Genomic DNA, 22,819 nt, shown 5'->3' on the forward strand with positions numbered 1-22,819 from the left:
AAGCAATTCCAGCTGCCCCGTTGTGCCCAGCCCTGCCAGTGGCGGCTGCGGACACGGCCGCTCCTCCCGGGCTCATCTCTGGAGCTGGGGACCCCGGCCAGCGCCTCCCTGCCCCGAGTGCCTTCCCAGCACTGCCATCATTTGCTCCAGATTGCTTCTCTGTGCCCTGAAAGGCTCTGCAAACTCACGTGGGAGTAGCAGCAATTTTAAGACAAGGTGTGCTCCAAGGCAATAAACGAGAACAAAGACCCAGGAGAGCTAAAAGCTGAAGGACTCCATTTATTTCTTTTATCCATTGAATAACTGAATTATTAAATTAAAAGCAATGCTACATCAACTTTACCAAGGTGGGGGAGTAAGTTCTGAATAGCAAGACTGAGGGCTTTATTATGCTTTTCTGGAACCCATGTCTGTCCATGAACCTCACTCAATTGCAGTCAGAAGCAAATGCAGCCCTACTGTTATGAGCAGTAAATGGCAGGACAAAAAAACAGGCTTTATTCTTGTTCCCAAGTTGAAGTAAAAGTTAGTTCAGCTGAGTCTCCCTTCAGCTAGCTAAAACCTGCAGCAAATCAAATTTGAAAAATAAATTATGACCAACACTGAGAGTAAAACTAATACGTATTTCTGCAGGGAACTGCTCATTTTTGCTGTGTCCTTTGTTCACATGGAAATACAGCATATTTGGCAAATCAAAGGGAAATTAGAAGATTAACGGCAGATAGGGTCAGCAAAACCCAACTGCACTGGAAGCTTAGCATTTCCTCAGTAGTGTTGACAAAGGGACAGTAGATTTTGGGATTAGTGTCATGGTGAGCTCTACATACATATGATGTTCTACCTATACACAGTGAGCTCAAACACTACAAAATGTTATTCTCTGAAGAAATTTGCAAATAAGTGTGAAACAGAGGTAGCCTTGGCACTAAAAGAGCTACATTTTTTAAAAGAAGGCACACCAGGAGCAATTTGGTGGCTGAAGCAGGTGTAGTCCTGAGTACAAAGCAGGGCTTGGGACACTTGCAGATGGCCTGCTCCTGGACAGGGGTGACAAGGCTCATTGAGCCAGTTCTGCAAGAGATGACAAAGTACAGTAATGCAGTAATTTATGTGGTTTTTAAGCACAAGGCTGTGAGAACATAATTAGGCAGTCTTCTATCAAATGAAATGAATAAAATCTATAAAACAAAATGATGAGGCACTAAATTTAGAAGAAAATTCGTTTGATTATCACATCAGAGCTGAGATATTTCAGATCATACTGTCAACTTAATTGGCTACAATTTATGTAGATTTGATAAAACTATCTGAGCTGTTACTAATGTGGGAAGTCACACTTCATGTATTCCAAAGCAGTTAGCCTTTTCACTTCCATGTAGCACTTGAAAACCTTGTGCTGAACACATTTTGAACTATATAGGGTGGGAATGACTGGAATTGCTTATTATTTTGTGTTTCAGATGATTTCTGTCATTACAGTGTCTGATTGCTTCAGGCATACCTAACACCAGCAGGACAGTTTCCAGGAAGAGAGAAACAGCATGGCTCTCGTATCACTCATAGCTCCCTAACAGTGATCAGTACGATCTTGTTCCTGCTCTAATGTCCACAGTTCCCTGGTTAAAACTAGATCTGCATGGATTTATATGCATATGACTTGGGATAGGTGTCTTTCAAGTCACAGAACATTCATCTAAATACTTGGACCTGTTCACACAGCAAATAACTGAAGTTTTAGGGATTCCTGGTATTCTGTTCTGAAGTTTCCAATAGGAGTGCATTCCAGTAGTACCTGTTGATAGATGCTGTAGTTCATGGGCTAACTCTTAACACATCTAGCAGAGATAAGCAAGAAAAAGCCTGCTGACTCTATTCCTTCTTCACACTTCACTGATCCCTCAACATCTGGTATCTCACGAGACCTCCTGCCTTTCTAAGCTTCTTCTGAGGGATGTCAGCCCAGAAATTGCATCTCACTCAGGCAATTGAGTGTAAAGTTTATTTTCTATGAAAATCTGTCATGAACAGCACCAGTGAAAATAGAGGGGTTATTTTATAAAAGGGTCTAAGAGAAGTTCATGAACAGGACGACCATAGGGAAGCAGTTATTAAATATCAGTGATCTATGAAAATTTTCAGCTTTCAGATAAAACTCTCGGACCTTTCTTCTGGAAATGGTTCTCGTTTGAGAACAGAGCAGAGGTTTGTGGGCCCACATTGCTAGCATTGGAAGTATTTTGTTACTTTAAGTGCATTAATGTTTCAAAGGGAGAGGCTCAATGAAGACATTTCTCCTGTCTCTGTGTAGAAGCCTGTCCATCTCAAGATGTCTGCAAACTGTCTTGTGTATGGTGCAGACAGAGCAGTTAGTAACATACTCATCTAAAAATTAGGACAGATTTCTTCAAGGTATTACTTTGGGCTTGTCTCTTCAAGTAATAATAATAATAAAAAGCTCTGCTTGAATATACAGTTTGGAAATAAAAGATTTTAATTATTTTTTTGTTTGGAAAAAAATACAAGCATCTGTTCTTGTAGTTTGCTTTGAAGCGAAATGTTTTCTGATTGTTCAGTCTTTGTTTTGAAGTTATTAGTCAGTTTCCAAAACCACAAAGCAGATTCTTTTCCTAACTAGTTTATGTAGAAGCATTTGTGGTTTATAAGAATATGCCCTGCTCTTTACTTGGCAAAATTAACCTCCTACACACACCTTCAAGCCTCTATCCAGCCTGTTCTCGCCCTCCTCTTCCACAATTCAGCTAGAGAGTGAGAAGGAAATCTCTCCTTGACTTGCAGAGCCCTGGTGTGTGCTGGGGCTTACCACAGCATTGTGCTGGCCATGGAGACTCAATTCAGGACAGCTGCAGGCCATGTCAGAGGAAATTGGGCTGGTTTGGCTGGGGTGGAGTTAATTTTCTTCACAGTGGCTGGTATGGGGCTAAATTTTGGATTTATGCTGAGCACAGGGCTGATGATACAGAAATGTTTTTTATTATTGCTGAGCAGTTCTTACACAGAGCCAAGGCCTTTTCTGCTTTTCCTACAGCCATGTTGATGAGGGGCTGGGGTGTGTGGAAGGCTGGGAGGAGACACAGCTGGGACAGGTGACCCCAATTGTCCAAAGGGATATTCCAGACCATATGGCATCATGATCAGTATACAGTGCTGGGAGTGCTGCCCCATCATCACTGATATCTGTGATGGTGCTCTTTTCTCCAGGAGATGGCTGAACTCCTGCCTGCCCTTGGGAAGCTGTGAATTAATTCCCTGTTTTGCTTTGCTTGCTTGCATGACTTTTGCTTTACCTATTAATCTGGTTTTATCTCAACCCAAAAGTTTCTCACTTTTACCCTTCCAATTCTCTTGCCCCAGCTGTGGTGGGGGAGTGAGTGAGTGCCTGTGTGGTACCTAGTGGCTGGCTGGGGTTAAACCATGACAACTAAATTTTTTCTTCTGATTGCAGAAACCCTGGGAAACAAAAAAAATTTTTTTTTTTTTTCTCGAGGAGGTAAAAGGATTACAAAGATTCCTCTGATACTGTAATGTCCTGGATATTATATTTTTCTCTTTGAAAAGAAATTTCTAGCTCTTCTGTTTTAAAGTCTGAAAGCACATCTTAAGTAGACTCAAAAAAACTGGAAGGCAAACCAAAAGAACTTTAAATATGTTATAAAAAAATTCTACAAGCTTTCAACTACCTAGTTCTTTAGGACAATTTTACAAGAAGAAGGGACCTAACAAAATTGATGACTGGCCGTGAAATCCTTGAGTGCTGCTGGTCTGGGAGTTCTGAATCAAAACAAGCAGGATGGTAGGAAGTCATAGATAGACAGAAGAAGACAAGAAGCACTTTGAAATTAACACTGGCCACACAGTGAGTATGTTGGGGGATGTCCAGCCACAGGGCACCACCAAGAAGAGCCTGTCTGTGTCCTCTTTGCACCCTGCCTTTAGGTACTTATGCACATGGAGGAGATCTCCCCATGACCCCTCTGACTTTGGCAGGAGGGTCCTGCAGAAATTCTTGATGCACATCCTCCTTCTTCAGCCCATAGCTCCCACTCCAGGAGATCTCATCTCCTGACCTACCACGGCATTCTCTGGCTGCAGGATTCCCTTCTCTCACACAAGCTTTGGCTGCTGGGACTCAATTAAATGAACACATATTCCTAAAACTGCAGTGCTCTTTCAAGAGCTTACAGCAGGTCAGAGATCCTCTACTAGCAAAGCATTGTTGTTTTTTCTGGAGAAAAAAAGCCATAACCTTGCTTGTAACTGTGCTGCAGTTTAACTGTACCCCTCTGATCCATGTGAGCACAGGAATAAGATGCAAACACTAACCTGTGTGTCAAAGCAGGGACACCAGGAGAGGTAAATGGCTGCTGCTAACTGAGGGGAAGCTTTAGAGCAATATATAGCAGGAAACTGTAATTAAATCTTTAGTGGGCAAAGTTATAATGTGCATTTTTAGCCTGGGGTGATCAACAAATTTTTTAATGTAAATAATTAATAGCAACACCAAGGAACATCTTATGTGTATGGATATAAGACCTTTATTCCCTAAGGAACTTCTGTTAGGGTTTTTTACCCTTTCTTTTTTCCTCAAATTATGCTAATCTCAGAGGCTGCTATGTGACAAGATTTCTGATTTTATGCGGAGCAGAATTCTCTGCATAATGCAAAGGCTAACCTGCCCTAGGAAGCTTTTGCTAGTTCTTCAGCCTTCAAAATACAGTTCCCCTTGCTTCTGTAACCTGACAACAGAACTACCTTCTGCAATCAAACCACTCTCTCCAGTAGAGCTCCAGGTAAAGACAACAATTTGTCTGCAAGTACTGTATCAGAGGGTGAGAAACCATCTCATCAACATTGTGATGGGGATCCTGACAATTCTTTTCCCCAAACATAATCAGAATACAGTGCTGGGAGTGCTGCCCCTATGTCCATGAGAGAGAGTTTTGTAACTTCAAGACAGTAAATTTCTGGTGGTCTGGTCTGGTCCTTTCCTCTTGAAGAAGATGTTCTTCAAGAGGAAAGGACCAGACCACTTTAGTTGAAGATTTAGGTCCTCTGAAACCAAAGTCCAGCATTTAGACTCCATGGCCCTTCACCATAAAGAGATTTGTTACACAGCCCTCCACACTTCAGGACACAAAAGGTGAAGGGACACAGAATGAAGAATGAACATGAGTCGCAGAAGTAACTGGCTGACATGCTCTGTATTCTAAGGTGAGATACCACTTTGTGCTCAGGCCCATTTTCAAGTACAATCACCATACTAGTTATCACATGAGATATCACAACAATTGGCAATAAATCTCAGCCACAGCAGGTTCCATTTGTCACAAACTAAATGCTTCCCACCATTACTTATTCAAGAGGGCATGTATTTTTAGTGTATGATATTTTGCTACTATTTTATTTTGCATATGCTTCACTCCTGTGCATGTAGAAATGTCCAGGTGTGAAGAGAGCAGAAAAAAATTGTAGATGGGGAAAAGGGAAATGAATCATAACTCACGTTGTATATTAAAACTAGCTGCATGTAACACATCATGTACAGGTATGGAAGAAAAAAAACTTTATGACAGATTATGCTAATTAGCTAATTATAGATGATAGACCAGATCCCCATAAGGGTTGACTACAGTAATATCTTAACTGAGGAGTACTTGATGGCCTTTAGTGGATTCAGCTTCATGATATCTCCCTAATTACATTCCACCCACCAACTCTTCTACTCACTATTGTGATCTTAGCAAGTCTATTCATGTTTCCTAATTTGGTGAAGAGCAAGACCACAGATATTTAACAGAAGTTGCTCCAAAGTGCAAATTATGTAGGGATGGGTTTGCAAATAATGAACCAACTTAATGTGTTGTAGGTTTCTTATTTTTGCTGCTGGGTTTGCTTGCTAAACTGAGCAAGAAAACATGGATCAAAATTAATACAAAGTTAATCATGTTAGCTTGCAATTTACTGAAACTAAGCATGAAATATGACAATACAGGAGGTAAAGTTGGAAATAACTTTACCTCCTGTGGTTCTAAAAGCTTTGATATCTGTGGCATGTTAAAGTGTACTTGTGATTTTTTTTATTGTACCATATTATAGGGTCACAGAATAATGGAAATTATCCAGAGTATTTGGAGTTATTCTAACTGTTTAAAGTAGGTATTTTCTACAGAGTACGACAAGAAAGAAAAAAATAATATCAAAGGGAAATCAGTAGTGAATATCTGAGAAGATTATAGTACTGATGTAAGAGAGAATTAATTTCCAAACTGTGAAAACCAAAGGACACCCTCATCTGTCAGTACACACTCTGCACAGGCACATTCCATTGACCAGTCAGTTCACCATACTTTTGAGATCATCACAGCCAAAGGATGATTTCTAACCCCTCCTTGTAGATGGAGCAAAGTATCAGGCATATGTGACTGTGCATTTCTTGCAGACTGAGATAATCTTCTCCGGATTTGCTTGATCAATCATAAAGCAGCTCTCTGACAATATCATATTTTATACAAGGCTGCAGGTCACAACTTAAGCACTGAATCTGACGAATTTCCTCTTATAGGGGACATTCCTTAGATTTAGTATCACTCAAGACTGCTGGATGTGGCATGTGATTAATTTACATCTCAATTTTATGTGGAATTCATGCACATGCTTAGTTCTGAACAACATCCAAACTCACAGGCTCCAGCGAGGAGCTCCTGTGGAAACTGAGTTTTCAGATTTGATCTGTGACTGCACTACCCAAAATCTAGAAATCTGTATCCCTGTCAGAACCTGATAACCAATACATCAAAAGAAGGACAGAGACAAAAATTACTTCATAATAACCTCTCTGCTTTCAAGATGCCCTTTACTTTACTGAGCTTTCTGTAGAAAACTTTAGAGTGAACATCTGAGCATGCCCTAAATGTTTCTGTCAGATTCTCAGTGAGGTAATTAGTAAAAAACTTTTAAATGTTAAAAACAGCAATCATCTGAGAGTAAATATGTGGCTAAATTTACATTGCAATATCTCTTACAGGAAAAAACCTCTTTAAAGCCTCACATTAAAAATTCATATTTCTCTGGGCAGTGCTTTAGTGAAATGACTAAAATGTTACATTTTACAAAATGTTTTTTTCCCAAGTTTCCTGAAGAGAAAGACTCTATTGCATCTTTAAAATATCAGGAATATTATGACACAGCAGGGTAAAAGCAAGAAAAGACTATACACTCCTTCCTTCCAAATGGCGTATTTATGCTGGACATAAAAAATAAGTTAATGATGCAGAGTGCACTGAGGTAGTGCACTCAAATTATACACCATTTCTTTTAAGATTCCTGGTTCTTAGCACTTCTGCAGTCCCAGAACCCCTTTGCATTGCTTTCTATTTTCCTCTGGTCTTCATTTATATTTCTGTGCAGTAAATTCCAGATGATTTTCTCCTGCTCAACTCCTCTGCCTCTCTTCAGGATAAAAAGGAGTTATCAGTCAGTATGCACAGCTAGCAATTCAGGTGAATATTATGTGACACAGCTATCTTTTTCTTACTGTAGCCAGGGTGGTGTTTTTGTTTTTTTTTTTAATTAAAATTTCTCTGTACATCTGAGATTTCATTGTAAGTGCCTGACACATCTTTACTGACTAAGGCTTTTCAAAGGAAATAAAAGTATAATTTCATGGACAGAAATTATCATTAATTTCTATAAGATTCAGAATGTAGAACAACAAAGGTTTACAGGTCTTGTTTGAAATCAGATATAAATTTTTCTGAAGTTGGCACTGAAGTGCTGAATATTTTGTTTTAAATAAAATGATCATGGAGTGGTTTGGGCTGGAAGGGGTCTTTAAACATCATTAGTCCAACCTCTCTGCAATAAGCAGACTCATCTTCCACTAGACCAGGAAGACTGCTCAGAGCCTCATCCAGCCTGATCTTCAATGTTTAAGGGTTGAGGCATTTATCACCTCTCTGGGCAACCTGGTGCAGTGTTTCATCACCCTGACTGTAAAAAACTTCTTCCTTACATCTAGTCTGAATCCAACATCCTCAAGTTTAAAACCACTACTCATTATCCTATGACAAGAAATTCTGTCCCCATCTTTTCTAAAAGCCCTCTTTGAGTCCTGAAAGGCCACAGTGAGATCTGCCCAGAGCCTCTCTCAGAACCACCTCACTCTCTCAGGCTGTCTTTCATAGAGATGCTCCAGCCCTCCTTTCCCCTTTGTGACCCTCCTCTGGATTCTCTCCAACAGCTCCTTCCTGTGCTGGACTACAGAAAGTCCTGGAGTGCCACAAATAGCATTGGGTATGTTTGTGTGATCAAATACATGGAACCATTAGTAGGTAAATTTTGAATTACATAAATAATTTAATATCAAATAACTAATTTTCCAAAGGAACTTTTTAAAAATATTGACCTACTTGTCCATCACTGCAATAAATTTATTTGCATTGTAAAACATTAATTTGTGGTTATATTGTAAAAATACAAGTTCAATATTTTGCAAAACTTGTGCTTCTGAAGCAATATGTTATTTTTAAGGTGGCTTTAAGGTGGCTTCAATATTCCAAATACACCAAATTCTCAGTATGCTGAATAGACTGCTTCAGGCCGGTTGATGGGTGCCATATATCATTGGATATAGTCTCCAACACAATCTATGTTTGAAATAACAGAAAATCCCAATTATGACCTCTAATATTTTTTATTTGAATTATGGGATGTGACTCCAGGTCCACTGAAGTAATTGAAAAGCCATCTTTTTACTTAGAGAGGTTTCTGGATCAGCCTGCTCCTCCTAGAGCCATGCAGAGAAGCTCTCTTCTACTCACCTGCTTCTTCCAGCTACTGTTCAGCTTTGGGGACATATTTCAGCTCACTCTTTATGTTCTGAATCTCTGACAAGTTGACAGCAGGACCTGGAAGCTTCTTAGCTCCTGGGAGCAGCTTCTTCTCTTTCTCCTCCTCCGTTGAAGCAGAAGCATTCTGCACAAAAGGACACCAGTGACTTTCCTGCTGCAAAAACAATCTCTTGATCATGAGCATAGACCAGTTATTTAAAAACAGGAAATGATGTTTTTATACTAAAGGCAATCCCAGTGGAAAATAGGATGGAGGCATGAAGAGATACGTTGATTTGTTGGTTGTTGTCTATAATGTCTAGCAACATTCTAAAAAGGACAGAAGATGCTCAGTGTAGAGGAATGAGGATTAGAATGGGTAAGAATTTAAAGTGCCAGGCAATTACTAGAAAATAACTGACTGGAGAATTAAAGGCAACTCCAAATTTTTCATATTTTAGATGACAAAAAAGTAGAAGAACAATTTTTATCATCTAATTCCTTTGAGAGTTTCACAGTTGCCAGACACTTGGAGAGGAAGATCATCATGCCCTTCTGCAGCTCTGGAGAAGAGCTGTGATAGTAGGTTATGGACTCCAAAAGCTCCATGCAAGTTCAACATGAGTTGAAATTTAACTTTTCATAACCTCATTTGCAAGACCAGATGGGTTTTTGTAATTTTATGTTTGAATTATGGTAGTGCTGCATGGCTATTTTGCTGACACTGTAAAAATGCCAGTTAAATAACAGGAATTACACAATAGTGAGCAACTCAGCTAATTTCCCAATGAACCACAGTATTTCAGCCCTTGGTAGTTCCTCAGCTGTACTATTGCTTCTAGGTGAGTATTTTAGACCATTTCTACCCTAGACTGGGTAATATTTTGAAGGAGTAGATTTCCAGACGTGGGTTTATTGTTGTTCCAGCCTCTTGTGTATTTTATAAAGCTGGTATACAGGAGGAATCAAGTACATGTAGAGATTAATTTATATTTTATTACAAATAAGTTCATGATGAAATTATTTTTCATTTTTGATTACTCTGTGAATGTCATCTTGTGATGGGCTTTTTAAAGTTCAATCATTATTTAGATTTATTAGCCACCTTTTTTGAAAAGGTGCATTAACTGTGAACAGTCGGTTCTTAATATTTAACTTAATTTTTTAAATTCCAACATCACTTGTCAAATATTATTGGCCAGTAAACCCCTTTCTTTTTTCCTCTGTTGACTAATGGACTATATGCTAATCAGGAACAAGACTGCAATGTCAAGTAGCAAACAAACAAGGTATTGTAGAAAACTGTCATTTTCTTCCTATCTGATCTTTAAGGACTTTCCTAAGACCACCAGATATAAGAAAATTGAAGTGATAATTACATTTCTTGGCTCGGTACACTTGTGTTATCTTTCCTCACATTTTAGCCAATGCACTGTTAATTAATCCAAGATAATACTAATAATATTTTACTATTTTTTGCTAGATAATTTCAAATCCCAGCCAGTAATTCAGCACCAGGAACTGTATGTACTGCCTGATATCTGGCTTAATGATCTAACATCCTGAAACAGTAGCAAAGCACAGCAGCAGAATAAGTAAATTGATACAGAAGCTGTTTGGAAGGATGCACAAAATTGTAGTCAAAGATGCCATGAGCTTGTATTGTTTCCTTTGACAGTTTTTCCAGCTAATCTGAATAATCAGCAGAAACAAGCACTCTCTGAACCCTGTAGTACTTATTAGTACATAGCAGAAACTATGTAAAAAAAATACCATTTCAAGTCACGTGCAATACCATTCCTCTTGTAGCACAAGTGGTGCAAGCTTTGTACACATTTTGGAGACCTTGTGCTCCATAAATTGTCAGCGTTCTCTCCCAGCCTCAGGAGTTTGCTATTTGTGACCTCACTGCTCCCTGTATCACTCACTCCATGTGCAGCACACAGCCGAGGTTAGACTAAAGCCTTCCATTTTATGGAAGGAAGCCTGGAAGTCACTTAGATATCCAATACGGGTTAAAAAATACAAGCATGGGAATACTCTGATTGAAGAAGTGTTATTTTCTGTAATTCCCACCCTCCATTTATTTTCATGTTAACATATCTGCTCCACTGACCTTCAAAAATATACATTTCCATCTGACTCCACCACCCCTTTGAGTAAGATCCATATTTCCCTCATCTCCTATGTCAATGCTTTAAAATACAGTGGAAAATGCAGTTAACAGTGATTATGCACTGTTAGCAAAAGTTGCATTTGTCTAAAATCACTCTTAAAAATCATGAGCTGTATGGCAAAACTTAACAAGATGAGAAAATTGAAATTACAAATTCACTGGTAGCATTTTTGTTCTATTCCTAGAACAAGATCTTTTTCTGTAGTGTGTAATCCCATTGGTTTGGTTAAGTAGTGCCCATAAAACCTGGGCCAAGAACTTCCATAATGTCCTCTCTCTCCTAGTCCATAATACTCTCTCTCCTAGAGAGTATTCATACAGCTGAGAAACAAAGCAACATTCAATTACCTAAAGAAATGCAATTATCAGCACCAGTCACTTATTTTATTTCTCAAACACTACTGGAACTCACACATGCTATATTAGTTTCTGCTTAATAACATGCACTCCTTCACCACTTTAATTACTGCAGAGAGAATATGCTTTGATTCCTTTCCAAGGGAGAAAGTCACAATATGTGTTCAAGGTAATTTTTTATGTTTGTTTTTTAAATCTTCATAAGAGCCAAGTCAGCCTAGGTTTGATTATTTCAGGAAAGTTCTCTGTAAACAAAGCACAGAGCACATTATATGAAAATATGGCAAAATTCAGAAAAAAAATCTGAGACAAGAAAAGAAGCATTGGCTCTTACGTAGCCTGTCCTGCCCTTGGCTGTGAGGAGCAGTGGGAGCTCTGGCCCAGCAGGATGAGTTCTCATGTAGGGATTGTGAATCCAAACTAAGTAAACTGGCCAGGAAACCTGGAGTACCCATCTTTTTCATCTTGCTTGGAGTATCTACCACTACCTTTTCTTCCACTGTGGGTGTTAGGGTCTCATTTATTATTGAAGTTAATGGTAATTAAGATGCTTTAGTATGATTCAGAAATATGATATCTGTGTTTAATCATAACCTTTGTGACCAATGTTAGTTAAGGTATAAATTGGATTTTATATTCAAAACTCAGTGTTAAACACTTCCTGTAAAATACAAGCATGAAAATACAGAATTCAGTCTAAAATGGAGTATTTTCACCCCTGGGCAGTTAAATGGGTTCAGAATTTCTGGTTTAACTTGTAAGCATCTTCACATTCAATTTCTTCTTGTTGATAAACCTTCCAAAAAGCATTGTGTTTGAAAACCTGTTCCAATACTTTTAAGCTGTAACAATAAATCACACCACAGGGCGACAGGCAGCAGCAAAGTCTTCCAAAGCCTTGCTATAACTTTTCCTGCTGTATCTCATCAGCTCCCATCTAGGCAAATACTTCTGGTGAAATCCTATCTCTGACAGCAGATATCATCCCGCCGGGGAAGCAGTGCTACACACCTTTGAAACAGTTTATATTCCTATAGGTGCTTTGGCACCAAAAGCAGAACTATTTATACATGAAGTGTTAGTAAGTGCCATTTATTTCCATGAATGATGAGTGCGTGTTCAGCTGTGGTACCTAAGATTGGTATGTGGAGATACAAGATCACTTTAAAGGCTTCCATTGTATTGCAGGGATTCTCGTCAGAAAAAAATCAAAAAATCTTTTGTGCTTACCTCCTCCACTTCTTCAGGTGTAAATTCTTTTCTTTTATGAGGGTGGCCGGCACCAGGTCGAAATGCTCCCATTGGGATGTTAATATTAGCCTGTGAGGAGGAAATTATGATGCATATAATAGTGACTGATAAATAAAGATACAGTTGGTAAATGGCAAAACTCGAAAGGAATGTGATAAGCATATAGACATCATCATGGTTTCCAAGCACTTATGCCTTTAATGTATGCATCGCCACACCACTCCTGTGGAAAGAGAAGTGCTTTCATCTCCATTTGAAAGAGAGAAAGTGGAAAAACAAACTAGAAAGCTTTTGAAGTTGTGCATTTTAGACTAATGCCTTCTGATTTCATTGGCCATTAAAACAAATGAGTACTGGACACTAAAGTGTCTTTAGGCACCTGGGTCTGCTTCAGTTTGGTCAAGGTCAAACAGAAAGTGAGTGCCAAAAACAATGTTTAAGTGTAAATCATGCAAATCCTTCAATAGCACCCAATGACTGGACCACTATCCGTTCTCCAATGACACCAGTTAATCACAGGAATCTTAGAAGGAAAGCCTGCTCTGGGTCATCTTAAGCCATAAGTATTTAAAATGTGATTTTACCAAAAAAATTTACCCCCAGTTGGTATGAACTGCAAATACTTGAACTTGCTCCAATACTGGGCAGACCACTTGGCCCCTGGCTTCTGCAAGCTCCCTCCAGAATTATACCCACACAACTGCATCAATATCATATTTTATCTGGGGCAGAAAACCAGTAGCCATAACATAATTTGGGCTGATAATGGATATCTTAAAAGTAAAGATTTTGGGGAATAGAATGGTACAAAACACTGCTTAGGAAAAAGCAGCTGAAAAGTATCCATTTCTCAATGTGACCCAGCCAAGATTGTTTTAAAAGTCAAATGGCATGATCAAGTAAATGCACAATTTATCCTTATTCTTATCTCGTGATCTCAGAAGAGAAGCTGCTCCTAGGAAATGTCATCAAAATACCACGACTCCCACTGGTGAAACCTGGGGTTGAATCGATAATGTTACGGAGCGGAAGCAGAGAACCTTCTAACAGCGAGCTCTGTTCTTGTCCTTTACCATCTGACTGATCTGCACTAAATGAAGATGAATAATCCCATCCTTCTGCTCAAGTTATGGTCTTGCAGATCGTGACCCACTCAGGCAACCACAGGAAAACAGCTCACGCTTTTCAGTAACAACAACTGTTCTGACAGCTGTAAGCAAATGAGGAGCGAATCCAACTGCCAAGAAATGAATGCTTTTCCTGTATTCTACTTACCTGTTTCTCATTATGTTATTTATGTAAGATGACGCTGTAATTTCAGTAGGGCTGCCAAATATCTGCAGGGTCACAGACAACCACTAGTTGTTTCATAAAGGTTTTCCACTGGGCATTAGTTTAGATATTGTGAAACTTTTTGCCTGCACTTTTTAAGTTCCCAGGGGACAGGACATTTTCAGCCTCACAGCTCCTAACTAACTCATTTCATTTATGGGTGGAAAAAACCCAGGTTTGCTATTTCTTCTTTTAAGTAACTGCCCCACCAAGCTCTGGTATCTCCAGACAGCTTCGATTTTTGGAATGGGAAACTTCTCTGCAAATTACAGCTAGCATGGTTATACAAGTTTGAAGAGTTGAAACTGTAAGAGATATCCCTCCTTGTGGTGCACATCCTGAACTTGGACATTCCTTCCCCTTGGAGGCAGCCAAAGCAGAAGCCAGCCTCCCACGGAACACTACAGCCCTTGCATTTCCCACTGTGATTGACAGACCAACAGTGACTAAAAGAGGTTCAGAAAGCAAAATTGAACCACTAAGTCCCAAGCTGCTAATTAAATTCAATAAACAACTCTTTGGTCTGCTTCAGCAGTTTCCCAGTAATCTGTGTCACACTAACGCAGTTTGTACTTTTTTGCCTGCTTAGAGTTCAGGCAGGAAGTACACAGTCATGACAAAATAACTTAGTAAAATGAACGTCCTTTAAGAAAGACGTAGTTAAAACTGTTTGGATCTAATAACACATACTGTAAATTAAAATATTTACATCATGAAATGAAAATATGACACTTCCAAACAATTCCTGACCGTAGTTAGCAAAGTCCTGAGCTGTGAATCTCTCTTAATCCAGTGCTGGTCCTGTCTCACAGATGAGCAGCTGTGTAATGGGTGTGCCAAATTCTGTACACCAGCATAGCTCTGCAAAGACTTGTGCTGTGTTCAGCACAATTTCACAGTTTTGTTTTAAAAATACATTTCAAGACTTTTGTCACCTGTGAGTTGAGATGTAGATATGACCGTAGAGGATCTCCATCCAGTAAAATGCTAAATAGGAAATTTTCTTTTCTAGACTCTGGAAATCCTAGATTATAATTGCTTTAGACAGACTTTCTAAGTGTGATTGTTATGTTTAACCATGCTAATTATGAAAACAACTGAGTTTGCCTCTTTCTTTGTTTGAAAGGCCTACCATATTTACTAGGTATGTGCTCAACCAGGGTCCGTCTGAACAGACCAGAGGAAAAACACCTGTAAAAATGGCATACTAATATATTGCTGGTTTGACTCAATTAAATTGGTACTTTGAGATTTTTTTTGGTGTGTTCTTCTTTCTGTTTATTAATAGAGAGAGTGTATTAAGGTTAGGATACAAATGATGCAGCTGTGCATGAGTTGAGGACTGTTATGGATCAGTCCTTCAGAGCATCACAGCCATTCCTGGCTGTCCAGATGAATACCTGAGTAATCTGGAAAGACACTTCTGTAGAAATGTATTTAATTACAAAAAAATTAACAAAGGAAGGAAAGGGGAAAGGGGGAAGGGGAAAGGAGAAAGGGGAGGAGAAAGGGGAAAGGCAAAAGGGGAAAGGGAAGGGAAGGGAAGGGAAGGGAAGGGAAGGGAAGGGAAGGGAAGGGAAGGGAAGGGAAGGGAAGGGAAGGGAAGGGAAGGGAAGGGAAGGGAAGGGAAGGGAAGGGAAGGGAAGGGAAGGGAAGGGAAGGGAAGGGAAGGGAAGGGAAGGGAAGGGAAGGGAAGGGAAGGGAAGGGAAGGGAAGGGAAGGGAAGGGAAGGGAAGGGAAGGGAAGGGAAGGGAAGGGAAGGGAGAAAGAAAGAAAGAAAGAAAGAAAGAAAGAAAGAAAGAAAGAAAGAAAGAAAGAAAGAAAGAAAGAAAGAAAGAAAGAAAGAAAGAAAGAAAGAAAGAAAGAAAGAAAGAAAGAAAGAAAAGAAAGAAAGAAAGAAACAGAAGCTATAGAGAAAATGGAATTCAATCCAGAAACCAAAAAACAACAAAAACCAACAACAATCAAAAACCCTAGAAACCTCCTCACCCTTACCTCTGGGCGAAACCAAGAATGTTTAAAGTTAAAATAATTTCCAGTCAGAGCTTTTCACAGCCTTTAACACACTGTGAAGGGGAGGTCAGCAATTGTTTCCAGCAATTAACATACTTTTGCCCCAAACTGCTCTTGGGAACCAGTTGCTGCCTCTCACGCATCTGTATTTAGTAGCTATTGGGAAGTGAACATTTTTGTCTATATCTAGTACAGTGAGAAAAAACCATTTCAGACACAGAACACCATGAAACACTTCAGTTAGTGAGGTGCCATTACATTCCCATTGCTGCAGCATGATGTGCATTCCCCAGGGCACATCAGTCCTATTATACCAGCACACAATAGCAAAGGATCATAAGATATGAATCACAATGTATAAAAGTAATGTGACATTTTGAGTCATAGTTCTTAGACTGCTCAAAGCATAACAAGCATCAATTCAAGTGCAAGTCTCCCTGCTAGAACCACCTATGACACAATGCTTAATAGATATATTTTAATTTTTTGCTGTAATTTTTCTCACATTTCAAATTACGTTTGCAAAAACTAAAGTTTATTAAAATATTACACCTAGTGCCTAAATTTAATGCATTTTTAAAATGAACAACCTAGGAGCATTGTTTATATTTAGAAGTTGGAAGCCATCCTAGAAATAAAATGCAGCCTAGCATTACATCTCTAAGAAAAAAATGTAAACCAAATAATTCCTTAGAAATGTATGTATGTACCTACGGAATTTAAATGAAAAATATAAATTAATACTTTTCAGCTATTAAAGAGCCATATTTTTTCATTAATCCTACAAACATTTCTATAGTCACTGTAAAAGAGGGATTAAAATTTGAACTGAGTGAAATCAAAAGTCTGGCAAAATTTCTTTTTTTTTCCCTAATTTCAACAGAATTAGAGTACAGTATTTTGCATGCCTATTTTGGCAGAATTGATGATGATGATGATGATGATGATAAAAAGAATCTGCATTTTCACAGTGCCTTACATTTTCAGTATGCTGCCTAGCCCCTGGCTAATTAATCTTGATATTCCAATCCATTGCACTAGTATTATCTCAAGAAAACAGAACAAAAAAGACTTCAGAAATTTCATTTTGTGTTTCTTAGGTAAGGCAACTTGAACTTGTAGTAAAATTTCATTGGAAGTGCATTTTACAAAATACATGAGAATTCTGTAAGATTCTTCAGTTCAGAAGATATTTGGCCTTTTGATAAGAACTATTGATAACATAAACTAAACATGTACTTCATGACCTTACTTCATGATGATGTTGGGATAATTCTCCAGCTGTTTCTTTTACAATTATGCAACAATCCATTCTATCCTTATAAGCTACAAGTATGCAACAATCAACTCCATCATCCTTCAATATATCATTGAAGAGGTATGTGGCAGACAAGAATCTTTCAAATTAAATATCAACGTTTCTCTCATTTTCCTTTGGCTTCTAAATAAATGCTTCTTAAACAGTTATTTGGACTTGAAGGTTTTTCTCCTTAAGAATGCAGACATGAAAATCTTCACAACACCCATGCTATCTTTTTAGCTTCTAATTCTCCCAACATTATATTGGCTTTGTGGAAAATCTAATAGTTGCAGGAATTACTTTTACTTAACAGTTATGCAGATGCATTACCATATTTTGCTTGGATGATCCTCCAGTAGACATAACCTAACACTGCAAAGACCATGCAAACAAGTGATTAATGAACCTATCTGATCCAGTTTTTTTTTTTGTCAGCTCAGATCAGAAGATGATCTCCAGGTCACACTTTTTCAGTGCTTTCATATCTACTAAGCTTTTCACTTTAACAGAATAACCCCAGCTAGCACTACCATGGTGCTTTGTCTGAGTAAAAATGCAGTCTGCAAAGCAATGGAGGATGAGATTTATTATTTTATTATATTAAAAACATAAATGCTGTCTCTTACCTGAATGGCTTTGACATGTGATGCTGGTTGTTGTGACATTTTTACAACAGAGGCTTATCCCTGCAAGCAAAATTGGAAAGTGTTACAGGCTCTGACATTCTGATAGCTATGGAAGATAAGCTAGAACTTAACCCATGCTGCCTCTTGACAGGCATCCATTTCATCTGCCCAGCTCCTGTTTCCATCTCAGTTTCCAAGCTGTTTAGTTATTCCTTCTGATATCAGGAGGAGACAGAACACTTGAGCTTCACCAATTAATCTTTCATAGCCACAAATGAAGCTATCTCTTTCACATTAAAAATAATAATGAGTAGAGATAAGGAATCTCTCAAACCTTAACAGAACTGTAAAATGAGTAAGAATTAAAGGAAGATTTGAGGACAAGCAGTATATGATTAGCCCAGTCACAGTATGTATGTGGGTATTATAAGAACTTTCAGTTTAAGCCTTCTCTCAAATAAAATGTAACTTGTTAGAAAATATTGATAAATGCAGACATAACCATTTTCTTTCTCAATCCTTGCAAATCTTTAATGCCTGTGGACTGAAAGTGATCAAGATGGTCAAGCAGAAAAGTTCTCCTTGACAGTTGCTAGAGCACAAAGTAGCCTCCCTTCAAAGTTTTAAATCATACAGATTCATCAATTTTCTTTAGCAATGAGATCCAAAATTACATAATTTTCCATATAACTTTATGCAAGTGGAGAGATATGGACTGATACAGTATTAATATAAAATAGCAAAGGGGAACATATCAAAGTAAAATAAATTTTTATTAGCTGATTATTTGAAATGCCATCTCAGCCTTTTATTCTCTCACTGAATAGGGAGAAGTTAGATTTTTACTGGAGTAGACTTTCATCAAAGCCTTGTTATTTAACTATCATAATATAAAGTAAGGCAGTAATTCTAAAAGCTGAGAAATTAATTCACCAGGAGAGTCACTGATCACCAATGAACTACAGCACATTTTTGATACTGTATTTAATCTTAGATAGGAAGGGAAGTAATGACAACAGAAATAAATTACAAAGGAGACAACAGTAGAAATACACCAAGAAATTAACAGTGTGTGAAGACTTGGGTACCTCAAAGAGTGTAACTGCCACATGAGGCAGTCCCCCAAAAACATACAAATGAGTTGTAGGTTGGCTTCCACTTGGAATGTCAGCAATATCAGCCTGAATTTGTATTGCTGGGACTGACTAGAAGACTTCCTCCTGCATATTCTCACATCAGTTTTAAATCTGTGTATGATGCTGAACAGAATCAAAAATACAAATTACCTGCCATTAGAGGTCTCCCTCTAGTCACACTCCGAGCTGCAAAAAGTGGTGTCTAAACCAACACAGCATTCAGAGGACAATCATGTTCATAAATTGTTTGGGTTTAAATTGCTTCCACTAAATTCATAAATCAGAAAGAATCCCACTGTGCAAAATAAAACCAGCATTCCTTTAATGAACTTTATATTGTGATTTTATATATACAATCTTAAAATGAGAGGGAGTTTAAAAAACTTCATAATTCACTTCAGGGGATGCAATCTCAGCAAATGACATTCAAGACAAAATTCAGATTTCAAAAACACAAAAGTATTTACTACACTCTGTCTCCTTTATTTTTTAAAACCTTTACTAGGCATATAAATAACTGTTCCATTGATCAGTGACTGTATTCTAAAATAAACACACAACAATCTCCCAACTGACTGGGAAGATAGGAGTCATAATATAGAATGTTTAATTAATTTTTAATCAACTTCTCATCTTTCTAATCAGAATGAAAAATAGAAACAAAAGCACATTTAAAAATGTTTAAATAGCATTAAATATTTTGAAACATAGTGGATCTACTTCCCAAACACTGTCACGAAGAAATTCTTGCTAAGATGTACTTCATCTTGCATGCCTGTGCATTGCAAAAACACCCATACACACCTCTTGGGCCACTTAGAGATAAATGGGAAGGATTTACCCTGAACCTCAGCTTTGCAACAAGCACAGCATTAGTGCTCCTCAGCGAGGTGCTCTGGGTTCACAAGCAGCCAGTGTTGGAAATTACTGCAATCAGACACCGGTTCCTAAAGAGGGATGCATGATACAATTGTGTAGGACTGCTTTTGGAGGAGGTGATTTTCCTACCAGACCGTGCTGTCCTCATTACCGCCAGAGAAATCAGGACAACAGCACACCACTGAGTAAAAATAGATCTCTGGCTCTTTCCCCTTCCCTCCCTTCCCTGAATTTCCTTACAGAGCAATACTGACCATCAATCATAGGAAAATAAACCTTAGCTTACAGAAGTATCCATTACAGAAGTGATTAGTTAATTTCTAGAAATTCCTTTTTTCTTTCACCTTGTATCTCAGAGAGAGAGTCAAGAGTGCTGCACTGATTGTATTAAGTTATTTCTGGTATTCCAATCAGCTCTGCAAACTTGAAAAAATCCCACTTCACCCTCATTTCCACAGCAGGATTTCACATCTCGGACAGGCAGAAAAAAGCAGACACGCTGCCTCTATTCCCCGGTGCCTTTTTGGCCTCCCCACACACCTTACCTTTTACCTTTTATGGGCTGCATGCTGAGCCAAACTTAGAAAGCAGTGGCAATGCTAATTCAGTTTGGAGCTGGTTTAGGGCAGCCTTCCCTTGCAAATTCCCTTGCTTTGCAGTGAAAGTACTCACAGGCAGGACTACTTGTGAAATATAGGACAGCTGCAGTGAAATAAATGAGTGTTTTGAAGCGAAACTTTGTAAAACAAAGGAACCTATCATCTTCTGTTTTTCTGCTGAAATAATTACTGACAGGGATGCAGCAAGATAATAAGCTGATTTATTAAATTTGCTTTAAATACGATGAGATATCATAATGCCATCTTTTGTAATGCACACAAGAGATGCACAGTAGCACACAGACAACAGCAAGAGCCCTCCCCCTGCCCCAGCTGGAAGCTGTCCTCTCCCCCCACTGCATGCACAGCATCAAGCACAACAGGCATTTTGGAGACAGAACTGCAGTGCATTATCTTATTAAAAGACTTCGACAGGAGCTGAACGACTGTGAGACCCAACCAGTACAATGAAAGAAGAGAAACCCCTACTCGGCAGCTTTCAGCCTGTTACATGAAAACTTACTACAAGCTCTAGGCAGATGTGGTCACATTTTCCATAATACATACACAATAATCTTTTCTACAGTTGCCTATTAAGCTTAGTGAAATAAACCTTACTTACATCAAAACCATAATGTAATATTTCATTAACTATAATAAACAAACAGAAAACAATAACCTGTCTATGTATTACAATATTCAGGCTCATAGACACTTATGAGTCATGAGGTATTTAAGTGACTTTTTATTTTAATGTTTAGATCCTCACGGACTATGAAGCAATAGCGTTCTGCTCTGAATACTCTGATACACTGCATGAGACATTAATATAGGTAGAAACCCACAACTACTGCAGTAAACTCACAGCAATTCGTAAAGAGTTCTCTTGAGGGTCTTTCACGATTTTAGTTGACCCCTTCAAGGTTAGCTAACTTATTTACTTATATAAAAAAAGTTCCAAACCGTCAAGTGAGTATGCACACCTCCTTTTGATGATGAAAGTGGTACCTTCTTCTACCAGCTGAGGTATTGACTGTGACCCTTTTAATGTGTCTGAAATAGCTCCGATGCTTTCAGCCTGGACGGCACTGAGTGCTGCTCCAGGCTGGAGTGGGACTCAGCAGAGAAGCGAAGTGTAAAAGGGAATTCCTGTCATAGCTTCCAGTTGTTCTTCCTAAATATAGAGTTTGATTCACCCTCTAACTTGGTCCCCTGTGACACTTGACCATGGTAAAAGCAGGGCTCGACTGTCAAGCAGGAGGTGTTGAAGGAACACACCTTTAGGTCCTTTTCCTGCCCTCCCTCTCCCTGTCATTCCAGGCTTTTCCCAAGTGCCAGGCACACAGCAGTAGCAGGTAACACAGAACTCCTCCCATGGCATCTGGGGCAGTGTGTACCTCCCTACATCACACTGGAGAAGGAAATAATTATGGAGACATAATTATGAAGAAGTCACCTCAGAGGAACTATCTAGGGGAGGTGCTTGACACACCAACGTGACCGTACTGCTGCTGCTTTGGGAGCAAACTCACACAGCAGCTGCCCAGGGGTGTCAGCAGAGCCTTCCCCCCTGCGGGACAGCCCTGCTCACCAGGGAGGGCTCCTGAGCATGCGGGGCCATAGCGACCAGCTGCTGAGCCTGCAGGCCCACGTGGGGATGAAGAAAAGCCAAAGGAGGAGTGTGTGTGTGTGTGTGTGTGTGAGAGAGAGAGAGTTGTTATAGCTCATGAGGGAAGTAAAACATTACACTGTTGTGCTCATGCTGGCTGGAGTATTGTCTTAGTGAGGGCTACTGATGGAGATCTCACAACAAGTCTTGCGTGGGGCATATCCTCAGGTTTCCACTTGCAGAAGTGCAAATTCCTGGTCATCTGTGCATCTTCACAAGAATGAATTTCCCTCTTCCTCACTCCTCTGCTGTATCTGATCTCCACTGGACCCACAGTAGTAATGGTGACAAGAGCAGCGTCATTATGGGCAATAACTGTCAAGGATCTCCTTGGAGTTTAACTCATTTGACAAATGACCCTTTTAATTTCAAGTATCTCAAAGAGGATGGTGACCAAGCAGGCTGCTTCATTAAGCCTGTGACTCACTCTCCACTGCTGTCTTTCCCAAAAATGTTGTCATCTGGAAGCTGATAAAGCTGACAACCAGCTCTGGGAGATTGCTGACTACTTACAGCTGCCCCCTTCCCAAGCAGCCACAAGAAGATGGACGACACAGAAGTGGGCATGCAACCAGGACATGCATTGGTGTAGGTCAGGACTGCTGGACATACACACAGCAATCAGCTCGTTCCAA

General features: G+C 39.1%; 1 protein-coding gene across 5 annotated transcripts in view; it reads right to left on the reverse strand.

The window, feature by feature from the left end:
- The window catches only part of SMPX (small muscle protein X-linked), a 40,843-nt gene extending 19,182 nt beyond the window's left edge, over nt 1-21,661 (reverse strand). The window contains exons 1-5 of one of the 5 annotated variants that reach the window (XM_085559820.1): nt 21,499-21,653; nt 17,902-17,961; nt 12,610-12,699; nt 8,838-8,991; nt 260-1,071 (exon numbers count right to left, since the gene is read on the reverse strand). In XM_085559820.1, coding sequence (XP_085415946.1) covers nt 8,851-8,991; nt 12,610-12,699; nt 17,902-17,940 — 270 coding nt within the window. In that variant the 5' untranslated portion in view covers nt 17,941-17,961; nt 21,499-21,653 and the 3' untranslated portion in view covers nt 260-1,071; nt 8,838-8,850. Of the gene's footprint in view, nt 1-259; nt 1,072-5,097; nt 7,468-8,837; nt 8,992-12,609; nt 12,700-17,901; nt 17,962-20,461; nt 20,586-21,498 lie in introns of those variants that run through there. The other 4 variants (XM_085559813.1, XM_085559797.1, XM_077781648.2 and 1 more) reach the window with 4 other exon arrangements.
- Nucleotides 21,662-22,819: the final 1,158 nt, after the last annotated feature.

This window comes from Lonchura striata, chromosome 1 (genome assembly GCF_050655825.1).
Source record: "Lonchura striata isolate lonStrDom1 chromosome 1, ASM5065582v1, whole genome shotgun sequence".
In the NCBI taxonomy this organism is placed as follows: domain Eukaryota; kingdom Metazoa; phylum Chordata; class Aves; order Passeriformes; family Estrildidae; genus Lonchura; species Lonchura striata.